This window comes from Thunnus albacares, chromosome 9, assembly GCF_914725855.1.
Source record: "Thunnus albacares chromosome 9, fThuAlb1.1, whole genome shotgun sequence".
NCBI lineage: Eukaryota > Metazoa > Chordata > Actinopteri > Scombriformes > Scombridae > Thunnus > Thunnus albacares.
In genome coordinates this window covers 20586691-20612235 of record NC_058114.1, presented here as the reverse complement: position 1 = coordinate 20612235, position 25545 = coordinate 20586691, and the positions used below count along the sequence as shown (strand labels likewise).

General features: G+C 40.1%; 3 protein-coding genes across 8 annotated transcripts; all 3 read left to right on the top strand.

Annotated features, from left to right (window-relative positions):
• The first annotated feature begins 52 nt into the window (after positions 1-52).
• On the top strand, positions 53-3040 carry mrpl54 (mitochondrial ribosomal protein L54). The gene is made up of 3 exons (XM_044362349.1): positions 53-267; positions 1430-1586; positions 2207-3040. The coding sequence occupies exons 1-3, from the start codon at positions 150-152 to the stop codon at positions 2337-2339; spliced, it is 408 nt and encodes a 135-aa protein (XP_044218284.1). The 5' UTR covers positions 53-149; the 3' UTR covers positions 2340-3040.
• A 330-nt stretch (positions 3041-3370) lies between these two features.
• malt2 (MALT paracaspase 2) lies at positions 3371-11422 on the top strand. Of its 6 annotated transcripts, none has more exons than XM_044362346.1 (17): positions 3371-3657; positions 4211-4385; positions 4628-4794; positions 5365-5495; positions 5735-5891; positions 5979-6166; positions 6768-6864; positions 7091-7141; positions 7436-7528; positions 7651-7854; positions 8249-8426; positions 8533-8607; positions 8816-8943; positions 9689-9838; positions 10012-10169; positions 10408-10545; positions 10795-11422. In XM_044362346.1, the coding sequence occupies exons 2-17, from the start codon at positions 4249-4251 to the stop codon at positions 11023-11025; spliced, it is 2283 nt and encodes a 760-aa protein (XP_044218281.1). In that variant the 5' UTR covers positions 3371-3657; positions 4211-4248; the 3' UTR covers positions 11026-11422. The 6 variants fall into 6 exon arrangements, with proteins under 6 accessions (XP_044218281.1, XP_044218279.1, XP_044218280.1 ...); XM_044362344.1 differs by having other exon boundaries at positions 3371-3772; XM_044362345.1 differs by having other exon boundaries at positions 3372-3657; positions 4208-4385.
• A 330-nt stretch (positions 11423-11752) lies between these two features.
• On the top strand, positions 11753-21735 carry safb (scaffold attachment factor B). Its single transcript, XM_044361401.1, has 21 exons — positions 11753-12045; positions 12364-12454; positions 14489-14553; positions 14669-14878; positions 14965-15024; positions 15131-15170; positions 15976-16402; positions 16771-16814; positions 16907-17016; positions 17131-17280; positions 17926-18014; positions 18233-18282; positions 18403-18482; positions 18657-18799; positions 19027-19138; positions 19344-19540; positions 19764-19941; positions 20046-20128; positions 20279-20337; positions 20531-20585; positions 20696-21735. Exons 1-21 carry the CDS (start codon positions 11893-11895, stop codon positions 20811-20813), a joined length of 2514 nt encoding a protein of 837 aa, XP_044217336.1. The 5' UTR covers positions 11753-11892; the 3' UTR covers positions 20814-21735.
• Positions 21736-25545: the final 3810 nt, after the last annotated feature.

Sequence of the window (25545 nt, the reverse complement as noted above, 5' to 3'; positions counted from 1 at the left end):
AGCACGATTAGTGTGTCTTCCAGGCCAGAGAGAGGCGGTAAAGATTATTTTTCAGAGTTAAACATTAAAGCAGAAAACGGAAGTTGAAGAAACTATGAATGTCAAACTGTAGCATGGTGAGCAGCACTGTGAGGTAACCTACAGTAAAAATGTCGGGATATAGTTTATTTAGGATAGCATTGTCAACACAATGCAACGCTGCAGCATTACTCTGCAGGACGAACATGTTAAACAGACCGCAGATATGCGGATATGCGAAAAAAGTGGGTGAGTAAAGAGGACATCTATCTTCTCTATTCAGAATCAGAATCATCTTTATTAGCCAAATATGTTTACACATACAAGGAGTTTGACTCCAGTTTAGTGGCTATCATGTACTTACACAAAATAACAACACAACAATCTTCGGAAACATACACAAGGAATGACTTTATACTGGTGAAACATGTTTCTGTGAACTGTAAACAGGACACAAATAGTACAAAGAAGTGAAGAGTGCTGAGATAAATATTAAATGGTAAAAAAAAAAGACATTTTACTTAATAAAAATGCAGTAGATGGTTATATCCCTCAGTGTCCTTTAGTGCCAGTTTTATTTTGGGTAAGGTAATGAAACAGTTTAGTAGATCTAGGCAATATGAACAAAATCAAATATCACAATATTTTTGATCTAATAGCTCGATATTGACATTGTGACAGGATTGTAGGGATCACTATTGGCGCTTTCACAAAATATTTACACAGTGAGATTTTTGATAAATAATCATCAGTAATGTGGATATAATGACCGTGGGTAAAGACAAATAATAGAGCAGCTAGAACAGTCTGGTAAGTTCAGAAAATTACTGAAAATTGCTGAAAATTGCCTTTAAAAGCAGGAAAAGACAACACTTATTAACACAATATTACAATATCCAAAATCTAAGATGATATCTACTCTCATATCACGAAATCGATATAATATCGATATGTTGCCCAGCCCTACAGTTTAGCTTACTCCACTGTATGGGATTTAGAATGGAAAGTAAATGGTGGTTAATTGCTGTTGCGGTGTAGCAATACGTATTTGTCTTGTTTATACTTTCACTGGGCACTTTATTAGGAACACCTGAGTAATCTAATACTCAATTATCACCTTTCTCACAAACTGAAAATGTATACGCTTCGTAAAGGTAGAGAGCTGTTGTATTGGATTGCATTAGATTGCACAGGTGTTCCTAATAAAGTGCTTTATCTGCGAGTGTGTGTCCCTTCACAGTTCTTCCACCCACCTCAATCACCTGTATATGAATATGCCAATCATGTGTTATAATCAACAAAATGTCAGATGCTTGCTCTTTTTTCTCTCAGTAAGTCAATAAGCCAGTCTCAACACATCATTATACTGGTGTTAATATCACGTCACAAATCTCTTTCCCCTGTCATCCAGCGGCTAAAGGTAAAGGTAAAGGCATGGTGAAAGAGGAGCTGAAAGGTCCAGAGGTGTGTAAAGACCCTGTCAGACTTACATCTTATGCAGTGGGGGTCAACATCTTCAAGCAAGGAGAAGACCCCAAACTAAAGCCCCCTGAGGAGTATCCAGAGTGGTGAGGACACATATTTCTTTCTTTCCTGCCTCTGTTTTCCATTGCCTCTGATAATGGTTACTTGATGTGTAATGTTTTTGTTTTTGTCAAATTTAATTTCCTCCTTTTAAACATTTATTTTTTGAGAAAACACTTTTAGCTAGTTCAAAATGAACAAGTAAAGGGTTATCAATTTGCCATGCTGGGGCAGAAATTGGTACACATATTTTACCCATATAAAGATTGCTTTACATTAACATTTACTTAATTGAATCCATCCATAATTTTTTAGTCATCATATGCAGCCTTTCACTATTACTATTGCTCTCTCCACCATGACAAAGTGAATGCAGTTGAAAGGTTAAGTTTCAGTAGTTGATAGGCATTCCTGGAAATCATGCATCATACAGAAACAGATACAGAAGGAGGTTGAGGGAAACGGGTATACTAGTTGATTGATGATAAATACAGTCAAAGACAGGTGGAAAGAAGAGCAGACACATTTTACTTGAGACTGTGTTAGATAATTGGGAGGCTTTGGTGTAATTATGTCCACCCTTTGTAACTATGATTTTACTCTGGAGGAAAAAGGGCATGTCATTTGCATTCACTGATCCTCTCTGCTTTTATCATTCACTCAGGTTGTTCCAGTTGAACCTGGGAAAACCCAAAGACCTGCACGACATGGAGTCGGACACCTGGGAGTACTGGAAGCGTCTGAGGAAGGGAAACATTTGGCGTTACAACAAACTACACAAAGGGAAGAAGTTTTAGGCCTTCACTGGACTTCCTGTACACTGGTTTGCTTCAGACTCATGTGGACTGAATTACCTGACATTGGTTTATGTTCAGAGCCCATGTCAACTTCCTGATCGAAACACTGTCAGAGAGAGTCACCTCTTTCCTACTTACCACGTAGAAGGGCAGTTATTTGAAATTATGCAGCATATACAGTGGTATCCCTGTGTTGGCCCTCTGGTGACAAGTTGAAACCTTAAAGGAAGATTGTTTCTGAATTAGACTGTAGTAAGGCCTAAATATGAGAAAACCAGAATCCTCAGAAAGGTTGATTAAAACTGAAAACAGTAGTTGAGAAAACAGTCTTTCCACATTGTCCATTTAATAGCTCATGTATCACACAATCTTTCTCAGGAGATGGACTTTTCCTGCTTGTCATGGAATTTGATATCTTCAAATTTCAAAGATCATGTGAAACAGTTGAAAGCACGAGAACAGCTACTAAATGCACCATGTGGAGAGATTGTTTTGCCAACTTCAGAGAGTTAGTTGTACTGGATTTGTTGCAGGGCTTCTGCATTGGATTGAACTAATTTGTACATGTATTCATGGTTTTATTTGTGTTTGAAGACACCTTGCTTGTCGTTGATATTTCCACAAATCATCTTCACTGTTTGTTTTTTGTTGTTTTTGCAAACTTATTATGAATAAATGTTAATAAATATCCTTCAAATGTTGCCTTTTATTATTGCAGATTGCCCCATAGCTTTAAGTCAAGTCAATTTTATTTATATAGTGCCAAACCACAACAAAAGGGCACATCTCACGGCACTTTTAACATAGCAGGTCTTGACCGTACTCTTTAATTTACAGAGACAAAACATTCCCCCATGAGCAAGCACTTGACAGCGCCAAGAAAAACTCCCTTTAACAGGAAGAAACCTGGAGCAGAACCGGGCACTTGGTGGGCGACCATCTGCCTTGACTGGTGGGGTTGAGAGAGAAACGCAGAGAAGCACAGCAACAACAACAACAATAATAGAAATATTGATTAACTACTTTAATCAACATTATGTTTAATTCTTTTGGTGCCATTTCTAAAAAAGGCAAGAGTTTATATAAGCTGTAATTGATGGATTGATGAGTTGGTTAATGTACCACTCTTTACAAATCGGTTATAAGCCATTAAGGAAAACTTTTGGGTTGCCAGGATGCAAATTGAACAGTTGTTGCAGCGATTATTGGCTTCAGCGTGGTAACTATGACAACGTTTCATGCAAATGACCGAGCCTACCGGGGATGGCAGAAATGAGGAACCGAAATGAGAAGCAAATCAACAGGGGAACAAAATCATGTAAGACTGGGAGACCGGTGGGGTATAAAATGCGTCAAACATCTATTTTTATAGAAAAGGCACTCTCTCCTCTTTCCCTACCGCTGGGATCCATCTAACTAAAGCTCTGCGCTCGGTAAGTTTTCCTCTTCACGCCTTCAGATAAAACAATATGTTCATGGCGGAAGCGGCGGGCCACAGCGCAGTTTATTAATCTACGTCGTGGTTTGGTCTGCTGCTGAATACACCTCATCGTTTCATTTTCTTTCCTCGCTGACAGTCACCCAGGTGGATTTATTTCCTCAATAGGATTTGGTGTCCTGTTACAGGTCGGATTTTCCTCCGCGATACGCATTTTCGTAGAGTTGACCACGGGAAAACCCGATCGAGGCTGCGTTTACAACCTGTAGTTTTGTGTGGGAGACTTCATTCAACAACCAAACCGCTGTAGTATATCATTACTGTCAGTGACACCCAGATAACTTCACAGGACTCACGGCGTGCCTGGGGCTGATGATTATGGTGGTGCAGATTTAAAGCGCACAAAGTTTCAGTTTCTCTGTTTGTGCAGTAGGTTTTCTCAGGAGTAAGTAAGTGGTGGCACATGTGAAGATGGAAGAGTGGAAAATGAGCATCGGTACTCTGAACGACGAGGTCCTCAACAGGCTGGCAAAGTTGTTGGACAACTCCACCTGCGGATGGAGACAGCTGGCCAATGCGGTGTCTGAGCAACCCAAATTCCGCTGCAGGTGAGGCATTAAAGGCATCACACAAAGCCATGTACAAAGCTTTTTCATAGTTTCTTTTACACTCTAATCCTGTATTACATGGATTTTCTTTGATGTATGAAATGAACAGCCAAGCCCCCCTTTCTAATGTCTGATGTCTAAATAATACATCTCTGTACAGTAAGTGTTGTTGGCCCTCCCCAACTTTGGGCCCCTTGATCTGGCATCTCCTTTACTAACACCATTGAACTCACTCCCTGCAGTGAAAGTGAGCTGACCAGCTGCTCACTCCAGGTGCTGAGCGCTGCTGGCAGCCCAGGACGGACCCTCTTGGCTCGGCTGGCCGATCGTTCTTGCTCCCTGGACTTCCTGCTCTACTGCCTGAGGAAGATGGACCACCAGGAAGCCATGCAGCTCCTCACAACAGCTGGTAAAAACCTCTTGAATTCCAAAAAAAAACCCCTATGCTTTGCTCATCTTTGGTGTGAAATGGTAGACGTACATTTCTGTAATAACTGAGATTATTGTAATGTTGGTAGAGACAGTAGGAGACTTCAAGCCCTTGATTTAAGCCATATTCTGCTTTTCAAAATGGCAAAGACTGTTGAATTAAATTTGGTCGTAATGTCAAATGTGTGTATTTGTGTGTGTTAATGTGGCAGTGTGTCCTGATCAGAGCTTTTGTCTACACTGAGGCACTGTGAATAGACATCTCTCACTTTGTGACACTATAAAAGCACAGGTGTAATTAATACATTACTGTAATGATGCCTCTGTTACATTTAGCTGTCACAGCAAGTTATAAAGATAAGCCAGCATGTACGGTAACGTTGTGTCTGTAGACTCCTTTTACAAGTTAGTGCTTGTTATCCCTGGCTAGAACTCAATGACTCAGATACCGGTGCTCTGAGGGAGAGTATCTTTCTGTCTGTGAATATGAATTTTTACGTTGTGTATGTGTGTGTGTGTGTGTGTGTGTGTGTGTGTGTGTGTATTGTAGTGGCAGAGCTGATCCGGATCACAGTGCAGCCTCAGTCCCAGAAGTCCATAATGGGGGGCAGGGTGGTATTGAGCTGCAGGGCCTCTGGCCCCCCTGGACTCAGCTACCAGTGGTTCAGAGGCAAAGATGAGGTCAGTCCAACATTTTAAGATCATAAAAAGTATCTTGAGGTCAAACTCTGAGGTGTGAGGATTGCACTGTGTTTGTTATACTGGGAAAGTAACACGGGACTGGTCAGTTTTAAATCAGTTCACAAGTTAAATGTAAGCTATTTGTTAAAAGACACAAAAGGCAAATCCAGGGGGGATAATCAGTTATCAAGTGTCATTGATAAATTGTCAGTTAATCTGTGATTATTTCTTTGTTTTAGATTTTGGATGAGACTGGAAGTACACCAGAGCTGGTTCTGTGTCCTTTGACCCCGATGCACCAGGGTCATTATATCTGTAGGGTCAACCATGGAGAAAACTGCATCTTCTCCCAGTGGGCTCATATTGTCTTGGTTCACTCAGCAGGCTCTAGTCCAGGTACGACACTCTACCTCCTCTCCTCTCCTCTCCTCTCCTCTCCTCTCCTCTCTTCTCGTGATGTGTTGGTAAATCCTGTAATCTCAGGCTGCAGCAGCAGCCTCTTTCCAGGGTCAGTGAGTGGGCTGCATATCATCTATCACCCTCAGTCCCGATCAGTGTCTGAGGGCGACACACTGATCCTGGAGTGCAATGCAGAGGCCAACCCTCCAGCCCAGTACGCGTGGTACCACAACATGGTTCCCATGCCACAACATAGGACACGTTCACTCAAAGTAAGTGTATTCACAGAGTTCTACGAGTGAACTCCTATGTATCACAATGATTTTATGAAACCTTTTTGAATTATAACTCATAAGAGGTGGAAGAGAATTACAACCAAGGCAAGAAATATGAAACCTATATAAAGCACTATAGTCATAAAAGAGATGTCAAAAACAAAAATAAAATGTCATCATATAAAAGGCAGGTCAATTTACATGTAACATTTAAAAAGGGATTTCATCAGCTTGAGCTTAAAGTCGTGGTTGTAGTTGTATTTTGGAAACCAGCTTTGACGCTTACATCAGTGTTAAGATGATCAAATCAGGGTGATGTCATTTTATCCTGTATAAGATCAAGGGGAACAAAAGTTTGGTTGATGGGTCACCAACTGAGTCACCCATTAACAATGACACTGACACTGATTAAAATGTTCCAAACATTACAACTAAGTTATTTTTTCTTATGTTATGTGTATATGAGCTATATTACATGCAGCTATGTCTAGACTTTTAAACCAAAATACAGTTGATGGGTAATTCTCCCATTTGGTATATTGATATCAATACGCTGTGTGTTGCTGATGTTGTATGTGTATTCTTGTTTTCTCTTCAGATCCCGTGTGTGACCACAGCAGACAGAGGACAGTACAAATGTAAGATATTTAATTTGTATCACGAGGCGTGGAGTGACCCAGCAACAATCACCATTGGTGAGACCCAGAGGCATTATTTCTATTTTCTATATTCAGAATTCAAATGTATAATTGAGAAAATTCAAAGAGGTCTTCAAATGCAATAATTTTATCAATATCAAGCAAAGACCATTTTACTTAGAAGGAACTTGTAGACTGACGTGAAGTGTGACACATTCGTAGAATCACACATGAGCAAAAGTGCAATACTGTGCAGTGAATACTGTAACTTCCTGTTTTGCAGGCCCCAGTTCCATCACTGATGCCTCCTGGGTAGAAGTTGATCGTGGTTTAGGTGTTCTTTATTTTTTGATAGAATAGGAGGAGGGGATAGAGGAACTATAGATTTTAGTTCCTCTGACTTTTTCCTCATCATTGCATCACACCTTAATTCTTGTTTTTCACGTAAACTTACTTTGTATGTGTCAAAGCAGTTAATCTGAAAACTGAAAGTAGAAACTAATGTGTATGTGTGGTTACCAATTAAATGAAAATGAAAATGAATTATTAAACAAAGAATCTGATGTAAGAGCAAGCTGCATGGGAATATTTTGGGTTTTTTTTAATGTTTCTGTATTGATGTTGTCAGACTCACAGGAATTCCGCAGGTCAACCTTTGGACCAGGAATACATCCGCTACAAGAGATAGCCAATCCACCGCCATTAGCCAAGCAATTCTATGGTGACTATCGTGCAAACAAATAGTCACAATACAGTATCTGTAGATCAAAATATACACTGCAAATAGAGACATTACATGATTTTAAAAATATATTTCTTGTTGTCTTATCTTTCCCTCCACAGCAACAGACAAAGTTGCTCTCCTGATTGGCAACTTGAACTACCTCTACCACACTCAGCTGTGCGCTCCCATGGCTGATGTGCATGAGTTGACCAACCTCCTCAGACAAATGGACTTCAAGGTGGTTTCCCTGCTTGACCTCAACTGGCAGGAAATGCACAGTGCTGTTACAGAGTTTCTGTTGCTGCTTGACAAGGGAGTCTACGGTTCGTCTCTTGGCCATATGGACAATATGTTTAACAAATGTGTTTTGTCTGTGGCTGTTCTTTTAAAGACTGCTAAAGCTATAAACTACAGTAACCCTACATAATACTATATTAAAGGGGATATAATATTTATGTTCATGCTTTATGCTTAATTAGTAGTCAGCAAATAGAGCATTCAAGTTTTGCTACCATAACGAAAACGAGTTACTTACTTACTTTGCAGAATATAAACCCACTTTTTTCATTTGACGACATAAATCTAATTAACTTTACCTAAAAGTGAACACACTTTTTTTTATAGCAGACCATTTACGAACAGCATTAAGAATCTGACCAAGTGTTCATGCAACACTTCTTCAAAATTTGATGCACTTTCTTTGTCCTCCTTCCACAGGCTTGCTATACTTTGCTGGTCATGGTTATGAGAACTATGGCAACAGTTTCATGGTTCCCATCGATGCACCAGCCTCCTACACATCAGAGCACTGTTTGTGTGTACAGAATATACTTACCAGGATGCAGGAGAAAGAGACTGGACTCAACGTGTTCCTGCTTGACATGTGCCGCAAAAGGTATGAATGTTTTTTGTAGGTTTTTTTCTTTGGGATGAATTTGACCTACTATTGAGATTATATCATATGTTGTGCATACTTCTGCTTTAAATGTTTTCTGTTTTAGGAACTTAAACGATGACATCATTGTCCAACCGGGGCTGCTGAAGGTGACAGCAAATATAGTGTTTGGATACGCCACGTAAGTTGCTGATCCTTCGACACATTAGTTTTTCAAACTATGTTGGTTTCAGCTGTTATCTTTATTCACATACTGCGCTTTTGGCTTTGAATGAGTTGAGCGTTTGAGACAAGAGTAATATATTTAATACATGTATAAATGACTGTATGCGTGAATCGTCCTGCTTTTGGCTTAAACGTGTCGCTCATGTGTAGCCGCTTGTGTTTAGATGCGTTGACGCAGAAGCTTATGAAGTGAAGAGGGAGGACGTGTCCAATGGCATCTTCATAAGCTTCCTCAAACGGCGAGTTTGTGACGATGAGAAGGTCACAGTCATGCTAGACAGAGTGGCTGAAGGTATGTAAAGTGCACATGTTAAGTATGAGGTTTCCATTGTAGTCCTCTAACAGATTTGCACCAACTGTATGAAGCTGTTTTGTATGTAGGTTGTGATTATGCTTGACGTTACAATGGCATGTTTAAGAAGATTCTATAAATCAGAAGTCATGAGGTCAGATTACTCTGCGTTCACATGTGGCCTGAAAGTGTACTAAAGATTTAAAATGTCTACATAAAAACAAATCAAATTAAGAAATACATTGAAATAACAGCTGTAATAATACTTAAATAACCTGACTTACCACTGTGGTATTATCCTTTGTAGTATGAAATATTTCAGTCTTAGAGTTCCAGGTTCATAATTATTTTGCATGATGGCTCACTGGCATTGTTTATTGGCACACCTAGATGGAATGGAGCCAATGTTATTGTTATTAGTGATTGTAGCAATAAATAAACACAGTTCTATGTGCCCTCCGGTGCATTATTACAGTGAAAACATGTTCCTCAACCAGATAAGAGGCTTCAAAACACTCAAAATGTTTTCAGTTCTAATGCTGATTCACAAAGGGCAAAAAATTGCTACCGTACTGCTCTCTGTTGGTCGACGAGTTTGAGCGTGTTGCAGATCTGGCCACATACCACCCAGTAACATTACACCACTGACAGCTGATGGAGCACACCTGCTTAGACAACTCTGTGTAACTCTTAAACAGCACTAATTAATGCATATTGTAAATTAAAAGTTTTTTACTCTTACCAGACATGGGACGTTGTCAGATCACTCGAGGGAGGCAGGCTCTGGAGCTACGCAGTAATCTATCTGAACGACGTTCCCTCACTGACCAGATTCAGACCTCTGACTGTTCTGCAGCCTATTCAGCTCGCAACCTGCAGTGGGCTGTTGCTCATGGTACTCCTTTGACAAATATTAACTTAAATGATTAAATATAGCTAGAGTTATGCTCAGTTAAAATACACAGTGATATTATTTTACAGGCACAGATTAAGCTTTGTTTTAGTAACAATATTCCTTCAATAAGAGAGAAAAATTAACAAACTGTAATCAAATATATTTCTTCATAGTCCTGCCTAAGAGCCATTACCTGCAGTTTGACTGTGGAGTGAAGGTTCAGCTCGGGTTTGCTGCAGAGTTCTCCAACATCATGGTCATCTACACTCGCATACTTGACAAGCCTGATGACATTGTTTCCTGCTCTGCTCAGCTTACTGATTTCCCTGTGGTAGGTGTATTACATTATGTAGATTTGAGATTTTAAAGACACACACATACATGGTGTATAATAAGTTATCATGCTTGTGACCCTGGAAGTAAAACACTTGTATATTTCCATCCTTCAGTGTTACTCAATATACTATATTTTAAGCAGGAATTAATTTGTTATTGTGGATGCATGATGCACACAAGCATTGTACTCACTTTTACTTTACACTGTATGTTATGTCATGTTACTATGGCAGGATGTGGACATTGACCTGAAGAAGAGTAATCAGGAGACTCTGCTTGAAGCAGGCAGTTTATTATTGATCAAGGAAAATCTTCCTTCACCGGAGGTCCCGAGTCTCTACACACGGATTCGAGGCCTGCAGAGACTCAGGGTCAGACATTTGTCATTGTTTTCATAATTACTTTTCCTATTTCTGTCCTAGGAGAAACCTGATAAATGTTCATGTACCGTATGGAGTCAACGCAGTAATATTTGGCACAGAATAAGGCTTAAACCCCAATTATGACTAGTCAAAGTTTATGTTGAAATATATTGTAAGTCTACAATTAAGAGTAGAAATGAACTGTTATATTTTCCTCTTAAGCTAAAAAACATATTCTGCTCTTCACTGTCTTCATAGAGGGAGCTCACATTCACCGTCTGTCTTCATTACACTTATTCCAACATGGATGAGGAAGTAGTGGAAAGACAACCAGTTACAGTTGGAAAACCACTAGTCTCCAAACTCAACCTCCACGAACCACGACCGCCTCGCGCCTGCCCCACCGTCTCATCCTTCAGCCTCGACTCCTTCAGTGTTCCTGAGTGCTCCTCCTTTGCTGAGGCCTTTACCTCCGTTGGTTCAGCCTAAAAGATATGGTCATGTTATGCACAAACAGGCAGGAATCTGCCACTGCTGATGAATGTAGTGACAAATACAATTTCCATTTCCTACTAAGTATGAAGAAACCTATAATTTGACCACACTTTGGTGATGAAACAGTACAAATGATAGTGAAAAGATGGGAAAGAAAGCTTGTGAATTTGTCATTTCAGTACATTTGACACAGGACTCAGGTTTGTGGTCAATTTAACTGTTGTCCTTGTCTTACAGGTATCTATGCATTAAGTTTTTGTAATGTTTTATAAACATTTTTACAATAATGTAATGCATTATAATGCAATGCAAAATATAATACAATGCAGATCAAGTCTGATATGTGAGTTGTTTGCAAGAGGGAAGAAATAAAACAATCTTTGAAGATTAATTGTATAAAACCTTGTATGCCTTCAGCTTTTTATAACTTTTAATACATATGTGAGCATATCTCTTGTTTCCCGTTTTAACAAATAATGTGTGTTTGCTATATATATATATATATATGTATATGTGTGTGTGTGTGTATATATATATATATATATAAATATATATATATATGTGTGTGTGTGTGTGTGTGTGTATATATGTATATATGTATATGTATATATGTGTGTGTGTGTGTGTATATATATGTATATATAGATGTATATGTATAGTCTTGTATAAATGAATGCTGCTCTCCATTGCTGGTCTCTGCACTATAATTGCATTGCGGCTGCGCACTGACGTCAACTGGCTACGGCCTCCATTTTGCAGTAGTTTTGCAAGCTAGCTGCTCCCTTTCGCGGTGCAGCATTAGTAAATAACGTGCTTAAAGGGATTATTTCAAGCTGCAGATATATTGTTACGGACAAAACAATGGCTGACCCATCAACAGAGATGGAGGTTCCGGAGGGCGGAGAGATTCGCAAACTGTCGGAACTGAGAGTTATCGATCTGAAGGCCGAGCTGAAGAGACGAAACCTGGACACCACTGGCGTCAAGAGCGTGCTGTCGGAGCGTCTGAAAAAGGTCTTGTGAAACAACTACTCACTGAATTTGATTAGTATAAGGTTTCCCTAATCATGTTAGAAGGCTGCATTTTGCATATTCTGGCTGTGCAAATGAACCCTCTCAGCCAAACGTTACATTAACGTTGCATTGACGTTGACTTACGAGGCCCGTTGACACGAACTGCTAGCTTACGTTTGCGCCAAACAGCTAAATGTTTACATATGCATAGTTTTTTACATATTTTGGTGTTGGTTGTTATTTTAAACTTGTCCTGAATTGTACGTTACAGTCAATGTAAATGTATGATTGTGTTTTTGCTCCACTCTTTGTAAACAGGCAATCGAAGAAGATGGTGGAAATCCTGATGAGATTGTTGTTGCACCGGAGGCAACCCCGAAGAAAGCTACACCTAAACGGGCCGCCAAAGGTACATTTTGGACAAGACGGGTGTTGAGTGGACACCATGTTGTAACGTTACTGTAACTGTCTGTTCAGTCTGTTGTGTCGCCTGTGTCCCTTTCATTTCTGTTTCAACGAAACTACACTGATGAGTCCTCTGCTTGCTAGATGTCACCCGATACTCGGATCTCGTGGTGTTTCATGCTTGTGCGCGATCACATGAACACCATGGATGTATAATAAGACCTGGATACGACGCTGTCCGTTTTATCCAGTTTTTCCCAGCGACCACTTGCGGTATTGCAGTGAAAAATCACCCTGCTGCCCAAAATACATTTTCCCCATAAATCACCATTATATAAGAGACGTGACGTCTACAAAATTGTTGACAGGAAACCTCGAACTGCAAACAAGGTCAATTACTTCTCTTTCTATTATGAATTTCTTATTCATGAAAGTTTTATATTTGTAAAACCTTCCCCGGACCAAGAAAAGCCCTTTAAAAAGTTAGTTTGAAACCAATAATACATGAATTGCATACTGTTTACTGGGAAATATTAAAGTATGCTAGCACTTGACTCTACGCAGGTGTAAATATCCCGCAATATAATGCAGTCATCACGACAACAACATAATAGCGGACAGGAACCAACAATGGCGGACAGGAACCAAGGCAGCTCTGGTATAATGTCAGTAACGCTTCAGGAAGTGACGTGATAATTACAGCTCACTGCGTCTGAAAAGATACATACAACTGTTTATTCACATGTTGAATGATAGTACACATATTGTGTATGTAGTGCACAGTATGCAATTTTGGACGCAATGTAAGGGCTGAGCGGGGATTCACGGGCAGGGCTAGCAGGAGAAACACTACTGCACAGACTCAGTGGGCCACATACTGCACAAGTAAACCAGGAAACTATAAACTTTTTTAGTTCATGCGCCAGGCAGCCAATTCTTATTGGACTGAATAGGCGCCATCTGGTATCCAGATCTCATAATACAACTATGATGAACATGCAGGCTTGTGATTAGAAATAACAAAATATTTCAGTGTTTGCGGGCATTATATTCACTTACCAATTAAATTACTATGTAATGTTGAGTAGCTGCCAGTCTACAGATGTGCACTGAGTTGCCACTTTACAAGAAGCAGCTTGTTAAAAGTAAAGCAGTATAACACAACAGACATGTCTGTGTGAAGGTAAAAATGCCCTGCAACAAACTCCACATTACTGAGTCTTATCATGTCAAATTTAGTCAGACTGTAAAGCAGGTGTCCTGTAAAGACGATGGTCAATTTAGAGGTTATAGTAGGTATTAAATTGTATTATGGAGTACAATGTGATGTACCTAAATGTGCAAACCTTTATAGCAAAGTATCCATCCAAATGTAACACAAATTGTAACATAATTTCCGTACAATCAGCAAAAGAAAATGCAAATTATAGCGTGTTCTTCATCGACTGCTGTTAAACAGTCTATGGTGCTAAATCTCCAGTCCAGTGCTGTTAAACCACAACAGAAAAAGAGGGGAAATTGAAATGGTGCCTGTCAAACCTCAGACGTGATGGACATATGGCATTTATGTTTGTTTCATGTATTAATTTGAGGACATCGGTTCTGACCATTTTTCGTCTCTTAAGTGGAGTGGAAGCTTGAATGACGTTTCATTCACATGTTTTTCACGTGTGTCATGATTTATGCCCCATTTCTGGTTCCATTATACTTTGTTGCATTTCCTTTTTCTTCTTTTACACCAACTTTTCCACTTCCACCAGGGGTAAAAACTTTTTTTTTTCCCTTAAATTTCAGGTGTTTCCACTCAGGTTATTTTTTAACTGCAAATTAATAAATGTGCATAAAAACAGATGGATCAAAACACACTTTGACAGTCACAGAACATTTTGATCTGCATTCATGTAGGACTTGTTGCAGGGTTGTGGTATCGGATGCAAGTGGACGGTCCATCTCATGTAGAATCGGAAACAGTTTTGTTCATAACCTGTGATACACTCAATGACTTGGTCTTAACTAAAGCATACTCTCTGTTCTTTAGATACAAGGCAAGACAATGATGAACCAGAGGACAGCACTATCGAGGACGATTCCCGCGATGGCCATGTGAGTTTGAAACGTTAATTTATTTTCATAATTAACTACTGCTCTGACACAACGCTTTTGCTCCGGCTGTTACTGTTGTATTTTTTTAAAACACCTTTCTCCTTTTCTTTACCAGGAGGAACTTCAGGACGAACATGAGAACATGCAGGAAATGGACATCCTTGACATGAACATCCTAGATGAGACAGAGAACGACAATGGAATACCAGCTGAGGACGATGACGACGACGAAGCTGAGAATTTTCACAGTGACGAAGAAGCAGCGATGAATGAAGAACACGACAACAGGGCTTCCGAGTCGGAAGATGAAGCAGGAGGTCCAGAGGTGAGAAACTAGACTAGAAACTTATCTGCAAATTTTTATCTTTTAAACCGGCAAGTTTTAATGTTATTTGTATGTATTTTTATCAGATGAAGGAGTCCGAGATGGTAGATAAAGATGAATATATGATGAACTCATCAATCAATATGGTGTGTTCCCTCACAAATACTTCTCATATGTAAATCTTGTGAAACAATCATAGAAGTAAATGTCACAAACTGTTTTATTCATAAAGACATCATCTTTTTGTTTCAGGCTCAGGATCCAGAAGCAGATGACATGAGAGAAGAAACAGGTACTGTAGAGAAAGAGTTAGAAGAAGGTGTAGGTATCTTTTATAGTGTTGAGCTTGGAATGCAAACACTTTGTTTAGTTTCAAAACCAGGAAGAGAGACTGGAAGCCCAAAGGAAATTGCTGGCTTTGTGTTGAAATTTGGTTAACCATAATTCATAATTTCAGTGTTAAGATAAGTGAAGTTATCAATGATGTTGCAGTACTGAAACAGCAGTGGTTAACAATTTGACGCACACTGACAGCAATTGAATATCAAGGTCAGGGAGGTGTGAGCTGTTGCAGGTGATTGCAGTGTTTCTAGGTTGCCACTTGAAGACCAAGACAACGAAGATGCATCAAGATTCATCAGCAACCACAACTTTTTAAAGACACTGACTCAGAAATAATCTGTATATGAAACTTCTGGACTTGAGCTGAAGTTCTGGTCAATACAAATGGACACTGGAAAAGTTAAAGGCTGAAAGAAGACGGACTGCAGCGAGCCTCTACTGCCGCATTGCTGTTCTTGTGGCTCTCTTCAGCACTGAACTCTTTGTCTGCTTTGGATCAGGTGAACAGAGTGAAGTGGTTCAACTTGAGAAATGAGCAAAAGTGTGTCCCTCTAGTTGCTTGGCTGTCCTCCAGCTTTTGGGTTCTTTTCCAGTCTCTCATTAGGGTCTACTTCATCGTTTTAATACCTAGTTCTAAGAGCACAGGCCAGTGGTCATGACGTTCCTAATCCAGGCCTTGCCAGTTCCTCGTTAACCATTGCTGTGTTTCAGAAGTGATTAAACTCTGTGCCATTCTATTCCTGTTAAATCCGTAGAAAATGACAAAGTAGCCGGGTCTTGTTTATCTGAGCCGCTTAACGAAGATCACCACCAGAGCCACGAGACGAGCCCTGAAGAAGAGCAAGCCGCAACCGCCGGAGGGGAAGACAATGTGTCCGACACTGGTGCCAAAAGCGACAAGGCCGCCTCTGGAGATGTGGAGAGCGACAAGGATGTCACAGAGACTGACACCAAAGAGGTTGGGGACGCACAGAACGTCCCAGAAGAGACACTTGACACTGAAAAGAAAAGCTCGCAGGCTGTTAGTGTAAGCGAACAGGGCACCGGGGGCGAAACTGTTGATTCAGAAATGGGGTCTATGAAGGGTGAGGAGGATGAGAAGACAGAAGAGAAAGCTGCTGCGGATTCAGCCTCCACAGTGAAAGAGTCCTCTTCTGTAGAGGGCGATGATCAGAAAAAGAGGTTTGTTGCTTTCTGTCTACTAGAAACCAAAATGGCTATCTCTGTTGCATTGGCTCCTTTGTGCTAGCAAAATTTGGATGCTCTTTTGGAGGTAAAAAAACGTTGTTTGCATTTGTCTGTTTCCATTTCTCATCACTTACACTCACCTATCCCACTTTATTACCCATTGACAATGTAATGTATCGGAATTGTCATAGGGTATAGCTCCATTTATTCACTGTTAAATCACTGCACTATGGTACGCGATGGGTGGATCACTGTCAGTTTTGTATTATACCATAAAACACATACATATATAGATCAATATGAGGAGAGATCCCAGACATCCTGACTGTTGTATGTTTATGGCTTTTTTTCTTTGTCTCTAGTTCTGAGGAAAAAGATGGCAAGACCGAGTCAAAAGATGAAAAGGGTGAGTTCATTAAGTGATTTCTTTCCTGCTGTGGTGTTTGTTTCAAACCCCGTGGATAAATGCTCATTAATTTATTGCATGTTTGGGCGTAGCCGCTGGAAGTGGTGCTGCAGCAAGCAGTAGCAGGAATCTGTGGGTCAGTGGTCTCTCCTCCACTACAAGAGCGACTGATCTGAAGACCCTCTTCAGCAAATATGGCAAGGTTAGTAGCTTAAACAGACTTGGAACTTAAAGAACATTTAAATTTGATCCAAAAAAGTTCTATTGATTGGAGTTATTTTCATCTCTTCCATTCCTTGTCCACCTTTACCTGCAGGTTGTTGGAGCTAAGGTGGTGACCAACGCTAAGAGTCCCGGTGCTCGCTGCTATGGCTTTGTCACCATGTCCTCCACAGAGGAGGCCACCAAGTGTATCAGCCACCTTCACAGGACTGAGCTGCATGGCAGGATGATCTCTGTGGAGCGGGTAAGTGTAAAGGGAACTTCTTAGCTGTTAGTGCGCACAGTCTTCCAGTAATTAGTCTCACCCAGATAAACGCCTTATGGATCTCAGTGAATCTTCATTTCATCATTTGTGCACAGAACTCTTATTTCCTGTTATTTAAATTAACCACCTCTGTGTGCATTTTGAGTTCTGTTCAGTGTAATGGAAATGTTGTGACTAACTCGATGGATACAATCTTAATTACACTGACATGCAGTCCTAATTAGAAACCCATATAGCAAAGAAAAAAGTCACTAGGCACGCCATATGGCACATGCCCATTAAGTTTTGTAATGTCAGCTACATGTAAGCATTTTATTTAGGCTCTAAGGCAGCCTACCTACGAGTAACTTAACGTGTAGCAGACTGGGGAATGTGTTGTCTATTACAAACCATCTGCTATTGTTTTAGATAAAATACTGTCTAGAACAATGATGTTGGTAAAGAGGAGGGTATTTTGTTTGGTTTTTTTTAACTGCACTTAAATGACAGATATAAATTCCATTGGAAAACACAAATCTCACACCTACAAAAGAGGTGATGGTGATCACTTTCATAGTATGATATGAACAGTGTGAAATTGGAGCTCTTGTGAATAAATCATTTCAATCTGTTTATATGTCGTAGGCTAAAAACGAGCCTGCAGGAAAGAAGCCAGCAGACAAGAATGACACCAAGAAGTCTGGCAGCGACAGGAGACACTCCACTGACTCAAAGTAAGATTCCCTACAAGCTGCCACATGTTTGACTAAAGTCTTTATTAAAAATGACCCAACAGTGTTTTCAGTCAAGTGGACCCTTGAGTATCGAGGGCTCATATATTTTCAGCATGGCTTGCAGATTTAACACTTACAGCCCCCTTTTACATGAGAAAAAAACAGTCATGAAACTGTTTATACATAGATCTCTTATGTCACGTTCATGTCTTTTGCAGGTCTGATGGAAAGGATGAGAAGTCTGAGGGAGAAGGAAAAGATGGCAAAGGTGAGAAAAGTGGGATTATTTCCAGCTTTTATGTATCAAGTGAACACTGGAAAATCTCTCACCTCTGTAAAACATTTACTTATATTCTTGACAATATCAATAATGTATTTGTTTTAACAGGGCGTAACGAGAGGACTGTAGTTATGGACAAGTCCAAGGGAGAGCCCGTCATCAGCGTCAAAACCAAAAGCAAAGAACGAGTAAGTCAACATGCATATATTGAAATAGGTAAACAAACTGCTTTTGTAATATAAGATATGTAACAACTGAACAGAGACATGTTTCTGTGCGTTACTCATTTCAGTATACCCACAACTTGTTTGTGTCTGTTTGGTGTTGTCGGTAATGTTTCTTTCCTTCTTTACTTTCTCCAGAGCACAAAGAGTCGGGACCGCAAGTCACCCAGTAAGGAGAAGAAAGACATCCTGTCATTTGACCAGATCAAAGAGCAGAGGGAGAGAGAGAGGCAGAGACAACGGGAAAGGGAGATCAGAGAGGTGGAGAGACGCAGATACACGTAAGGATTCATGCAAGAATTATCTGGAAACTCCAATCTCAACCCAACATAATAAGATTTAATGCAACATAACTGAAATGAATGTCGGTTTTTTACTTAGTTTTGGATTATTATCTTGTGGATGTTCATGGGAAATGGACACTATCAACTACTGTCTTATCTATCTTCAAAAACGGTGAATTCAGTCAGTTACTAATTGGAAGTTTTTGCTGGTTTTTTTCTTCCAGTGACCGCGACCGTGATCGTGACAACCGTCCAGACCGTGAGCGCGAGAGAATCCGTCTGTTCAGGGAGAGAGAGGAGCGGAAACACTTGCTCAGGAAGAGAGACTGGCTGGAGGTACAGTCAAATCACTTATTTCTGTCAAGTGATTTCTCTGACACACTCTGCATATCCATCTGTGTTTCTGCCCACATTCTTGGAACACTTTCTCTGGTGCAAATCGCTGTCTGCTGAATACATATCTTGTTTTTATGTTTTATGTCATTTCTTACAAGCTGTATGTTAATGATCATAATTAACCCATGAACGGTTTCATTCACAGGCTGAGAAGCAGCGCCTTGACGCAGACCGCTTGGAGCGTCAGTTCCTGGAGCGGGAAAGGGTGCGTATAGAATATGAGAGGCGGCGCGAGCAGGAGAGGATCCTGAGAGAGCGTGAGGAACTGCGACGACAGCAAGAGCAGCTACGCTATGAACAGGAGCGACGTCCCATAAAAAGGCCTTATGACTTAGACGGCAGGTAAATGATAACAAAAGATGCGCTAACAGACGCTGAACAGGATGATACAGAATGGATTTATTTCATAGCAGAGGTTCATTTCAGTAGGCTTCTTGATATTTTTGAGTGCTAGCATTAACGTTTAACAATATTAAGGGTGAGCATTTCAGTGCATCTGTTTGTCTTGTAGATTGTATATCAACTAAATGATATACATGTTGCTCGCTCTTTTTTTTTTTTTAAGGAAAGATGACTGGCCTGATAAGCGCATGGCCATGGATGACCGATATGGCCGTTCAGACTTCGGTCGACAGGAACGTTACCAGGACTTTGACCACAGGGACCGGGGACGTTACCAAGACGACATGTTGATGGACAGGCGAGACAACGCTCGAGGCATTGGCGCAGACAGAGATGGCCAGGTAAGAGACGTGATGAAACCTCTGAATGTTTGCAGTGCAGATTTGATGCAACGACACAGGAACACAGTGTGAGAGTTTTAACTGTCTGTTGTCTTTTCTTGCAGCATTTTTCTGACAGGTCAGACAGACACGGCAGAGATGGCCGAGACTCGTGGGCTGGAGGCTACGATAAGCGCATCAACCCCAGGTGAGCATCACTCTGAGCTTGAACTAGCATCAGTTCAAGCTAAATAAAAAACCTAAGTAGAGTCCAGTACCAAATCTTTTTGCTGAAGGGGCGAGAAATGTGAAAAATACTTATTTGATTTCTTTTCTTTTCTTTTTTTTTTTTTTTTAGGGAAGGAGGTCGAGACTGGGACTCTGGCCGGAAGATGGACGGAGACAGAGCATGGCAAAGTACGAACACTTGTGCTTTATATTAAAATGACTTAAGTGCTAGCTGCAAATGCCACAAATATAACAGCAGGGTCAAAGAAAATTGTGTAATGTGTTCTGAAGCTACATATAATTGGTATCCTGTTTAACGGTAACATGTAGAGCTATGACTATTGCTCTTTGGTGTGTCTGATGTTTTGCTTCCCCGTTCTAGGTAGAGACGGTGCTATACCAGGCCAGAGCCACATAGCACGTGGCGGAATGGCAGGGTGAGCTGGATTTAAGTTTGATTTTTGATTTTATCCCTCTTAAAGAGCATGCCACTGTATTTGTTGTAACAGTGTCACTCATTATGCGTTTTTGTGTTTTCTGTCACCAGCCGTGGAGGTTACATGAACACAGGAACATCTCAGTCTCTCTCCGGAGCTCTTAACAGACAGAACCAGCTGATGCAGGGCGGCGGGCTGCAAGGTGGAGCCTTTGGTCGACGCTACTGATGTTTCTGTCTATAGACAACACTGGGACTGTTTGAGGAGGTCACATCAGGAAGGGTGTGACCATCTTGTTTTGTACAAAAAATAATCTTATCAGGAATTCTTTTTTCGCACAATTCCTATCCATTTTTGCAATTCTTATGGAGACCCTTGTTTTCCTGGTCACTTCTCCTTTTTTGTGATATAGTGATCACCTGTCTTGTGTTTCTCATTCAGTCCTACCTGCCTTGCCTGTATAACACAACTGTCTGCTTACAAGAATGTGTTGTATATGCGGGCTGACCTGTGATGGAGTCACATCAGAGCTTTGTGCTGTAATTTCAAATGTTTTATAGACACCTGGATGGACCTAACCTCACCAGTCTCCTTGCTGTATCCCAGTCTGTGTCTGAACATTTTGGAAGTTCTCCACTCTGTAATGTATGTAAGCCCCTCGTTGGCCAGTCAGATGTTCGACGGAGCAGAGATCTTTCATCTGCTTCTTGTAATTAATTTGTTATGAGTTTCAGGCTACTTTTTTGACGTTATTCTCTTGGAAACACGGATGGTTGGTGAAATTTCCCTGCCGAAGGAAAGGTTTTTAAATTAAATGTTACATTCTGATAACCCATGCTTGTAAGACCTTTTTTTAGTATTTCAAACCAAACTCTTTTGTACATAGTAGTGCTTTGATTTGTGTGAATGTTAGATTATGATAAATGCGCCAGGAATCTGTTGACTAAGATCTTGTAACTCAAATGTGTTTTTAGGTTTGTTCATAAAATGGTTTTATTTTGTCCTCATGTTGACACTGTTTGGTTTCTTTGAATGCCAGTTCAGTTCAGCAGCAGAGAAAACCAGCTGCTCTATTGGTCTCTATTGGAGCTTAATTTGTAAAATACACAAAAAAAATTTCCTTCAACAAATAAAACATTTTTCATCTTTTTGCAGTGGTGCAACTGAATCAAAATTTCCCTTGTTCCATTTTTAAAACACATTTTCTGAAGTCAATTTAAGAATGTAACATTGTGTATTTATTAGAATTCATACAACAAAATTACAGTACATGAGGTGGCATAATATTATAACAGCCATTAGTTTTGCTTCCTATTGTACCACAATTTCTTGTAAAGAAATGTTATAGTTTAAATATTCTTGGATCATGCACTAAGCCAGGCCCTTTGTCTCAGTGTTGGTGATCTAACTTTGCATTACCAGTTCGGTTACCTGAACGTTTTTTGCTTATTAGTTCAAACTGTGTTAGAGTCCAGATTTAGTAGTGAACACTGCACAATTGACATTTTGTTTGTGCTCTGCAAACAAATGGTTAAAGATCCCCTCCAGACATGTTTGAAGATGTATTTAAAATACTCTACTTTGAATAATAATTTTTGTTTTTCCACAAAAGAAGTTAAATGATTGAAATGATGATGATGAAAATGTTTAAATCCTTAAAATGACATCTCCTTCTCACTCATTAGAAATTCCAGAAACTATAAATATGCAAGTATGTTCATTTCAGAAGTTTAACAGTGGGACACAAGATGTCTCCTACTTCACTGTAAAGTCCATTCTCAATGTTTGTGCACCGGGGGCTTCAAGTTTCCACATCACACTTGTATAAACTGAATATTGGATCAGGATTGGCTATCAGAACTAGTTGTGATGTCACAAATCATGCTTGTAGGCCCACCCCTTAAAATCAGATTTTCAATGAACACAGAGAAACTTTCCACTTTCATAGATGAAAGTGAAAACAGACTTCCGGTGTCAGACTCTGCACATACAGTATTCTGCACAGTGAGGCTCAAACACCCAGCTCTAGGAACAAGAAGAGAAACATATTTTTGACTGTAGGGGGACTTCCAAATTATCCTGCATCAAAAATGTTAAATCCTACTGAGCTTTTTGAAAAAATGTGCTGCGGGATTAATCCTTTCATAAACAGCCAGCCAATCAGAGCCAATTGACATGCCACATCATACTCCACATGTCCAAGAATCTGCCGTACATCTTAAAATGATAAGCATCTGTTGAGTTACTGTAAGGTATGTTTTAAACATGGTACCATCTAGCCACCATGACTCCATCAAAGAGTGAGGATTGTGGATTTTGTCCCCCGTTTCTTGCATTAAAATTTAGGAAAATGGAAGAAAAATTACAGCAACCAGTAATATGTCTGTAGCATTTTAAGACAGACTTGAAAAAAATATTAACCTTTCCTTTAATAACTAAACTACAAAACTCCTGTAATCCTGTCACCTTTTCCAGCAGTACTAATCCACACACAGTGGATTTTGCACTCAGACTGCTGCTCTGGTGCCTTGAAACTTTTCCAAATGGCAGAGGGAGTGTTACTTGACTTGAAATCCATCAAGGAGGGATGTGTATATATATATATAAACAGTTTGACCTCCAGCCTAGACTGAAGAAATGAGGTGAGAAGCTAATGTCTGCAATTGCAAACCCCCCATGGGTGGCCTAGGAGGATGAGTCTCCTCCTAGGTCACCTCATATAACATTCTCATTACAGAATAGCACATCATACATGTAAATCCAGGATTACATACTGTATATTTATCTGCAACAGGAAATGATTTTGACAGTAGGCGTTTTGATCTTTGTATTCAGATCATGAGTAAACCTACTGTCAGTTTTGGCTTAAAATATTATTTCTAGATATAACTCCTTCATCTGTATGCAATGTCCTTGAGTCCTATCTATGACTGGCTCCAAGTTCCTTTTTCTAGAAATGGAGTTCCTCTCTTTCCCAAAATACTTGCCTCTGTCAAAACTCTGAAGATCATGTGTCATTAAGCATTATTCACAGGATGATGCAGACCGCATATTATCGGGGAAGTACACATAATCATACTGTTAACTTCTTGAATGGTCAAGAGTAAGCATTATATTCCTTTAATTAGCTCTTGTACTGGAGTATAACAGGTATAAACCACAACATGTGTCAATATCCCCTTAAAAATGTGTCAGTGGATCTCAAAGGTTTAGCTTTGACGACATGATTAGTTTGCTTGTTAGTGAGATTTGTGAAAGACTTTTCATGGTCATTAATAACTCAAGATTACAGCAATAATGTGAATTCTATATTACATTATATAATATCAAGTATTGTTGTATTTGAAGGTATTTAAAAGAAGTGTGTGTGATTACTATTGCAACAACACATCATCAGTAGGGTAAAACTAACCTGTCTCACGACAGTCTATCTATAATATCTGCCAAACATGTTTAAAAGCAGCTTTTTTGCACATATCTTTCATATATTGACTGGTGAACAAAATTTCAGTCAAAAAATAATATTAAAGTTTTTTTGGCAATGCAGCTGACCCCCCTCTTCATTTAAAACCTTCAGGTCTGCAGCTAACTTGCAGCTGAAGCAAAAGAAAAAAAAAAACATGGTTCATATGTGTACATTTGTCAGTTTGCAACAATGCCAACCCTAACATGCATCCACCCCACGATGCCGTTTCAGGAAGAAACATATCAAACAGCAAAAGGAAATTTCAACCATAGTGCCACAAATCCTAAAATCCACGTTAACTTCTGTCATTTTTCTTTTTGTCCACTAGGGGATGTCCTAAACTCATAAATAGAAGTTTAAAGCTGGTAATTTCTGTTTGTATTTTAGGCATGAGGTTGATGTTGTTATGCTTATTAACTGGCCCTGAGTGACACTGTAGAATCAGCTGAATCCATATACTAGATGTGACAATGTTTTTGCATCCATGAGGACATGAATGACAGAGCAGGGCTACTTAACCAAAGTAGAAAAGAAAAGGAGACAGACGACAGGGGCATAGAGGACATGATTTGTGGGTGAGAGGATGTTGGAGTTGGGAAAAAATTAGGCCTTTATCCACCAGCATCCCTGTAGCGGTTTGCCTTTTTTCTCTTTCCTCTTGTCCCGATTGACCGCTCCACAACTACAAATAGTCCACCAGATGTAGAATGAAAAGCTTAAAGTCAACATGACCACGACCACTGGGGAGAGGAGAACACAGAGTCTGAGCTAGAGAAGGTCGCAGACACCTCACCTGGACACACACAGACACACACACGAAGGCAGACAACACACTCACACCGAGTTCAATGTACAAGGAATGCACACACACATACGGACACACATACCACTGATCCTCGGTGTCACCCCATGCTGTGCAACATCATTTACCCAGATTCTTGGCCTTTGCTAAAATGACTGTGTTTGTTTTCTCTGATGTCTGTCCTGATGAGTCGTCTAACTGAGCTGTCTCTCTTTCTTTCTTCCACTGTATACCAATATCTATGTCTATTACACAGAAACACAAGCTCATTGCATGTAGCTGCAAATAAAAATGTAGTGTAACATTTAGCATCTTATTATTTTATAAACAAGGGTTTCCTCCCTGTTCATGCTCATATGAAGAACAATAGCAGGTAATGTGATGACTACAGCAGCCAGAGCGTTGCCCTTGCCGTGCACGTGAGAAACAGACAAACATGGTGGGATTCACATCACGTCACACAGCAGGTTGTCAGTATGGTCAACTCTCTTTAGCAGTGGAAGCATTTGGGAGTGTAAGGTGGCGCAGGAGGGAAGCTGAGGCAGGGCTGTATGTGTGTGGTGCACGTTGTTTGATGATACACTCATGTACACAAGTTCTTCTGGATCTTAGTCTGCAAGGCATCAGACCTGAGGCCACCGCAGGCGCATCCACCAGGACCTTCCTTGGACAACTGAGAGAAAAACAAAGCT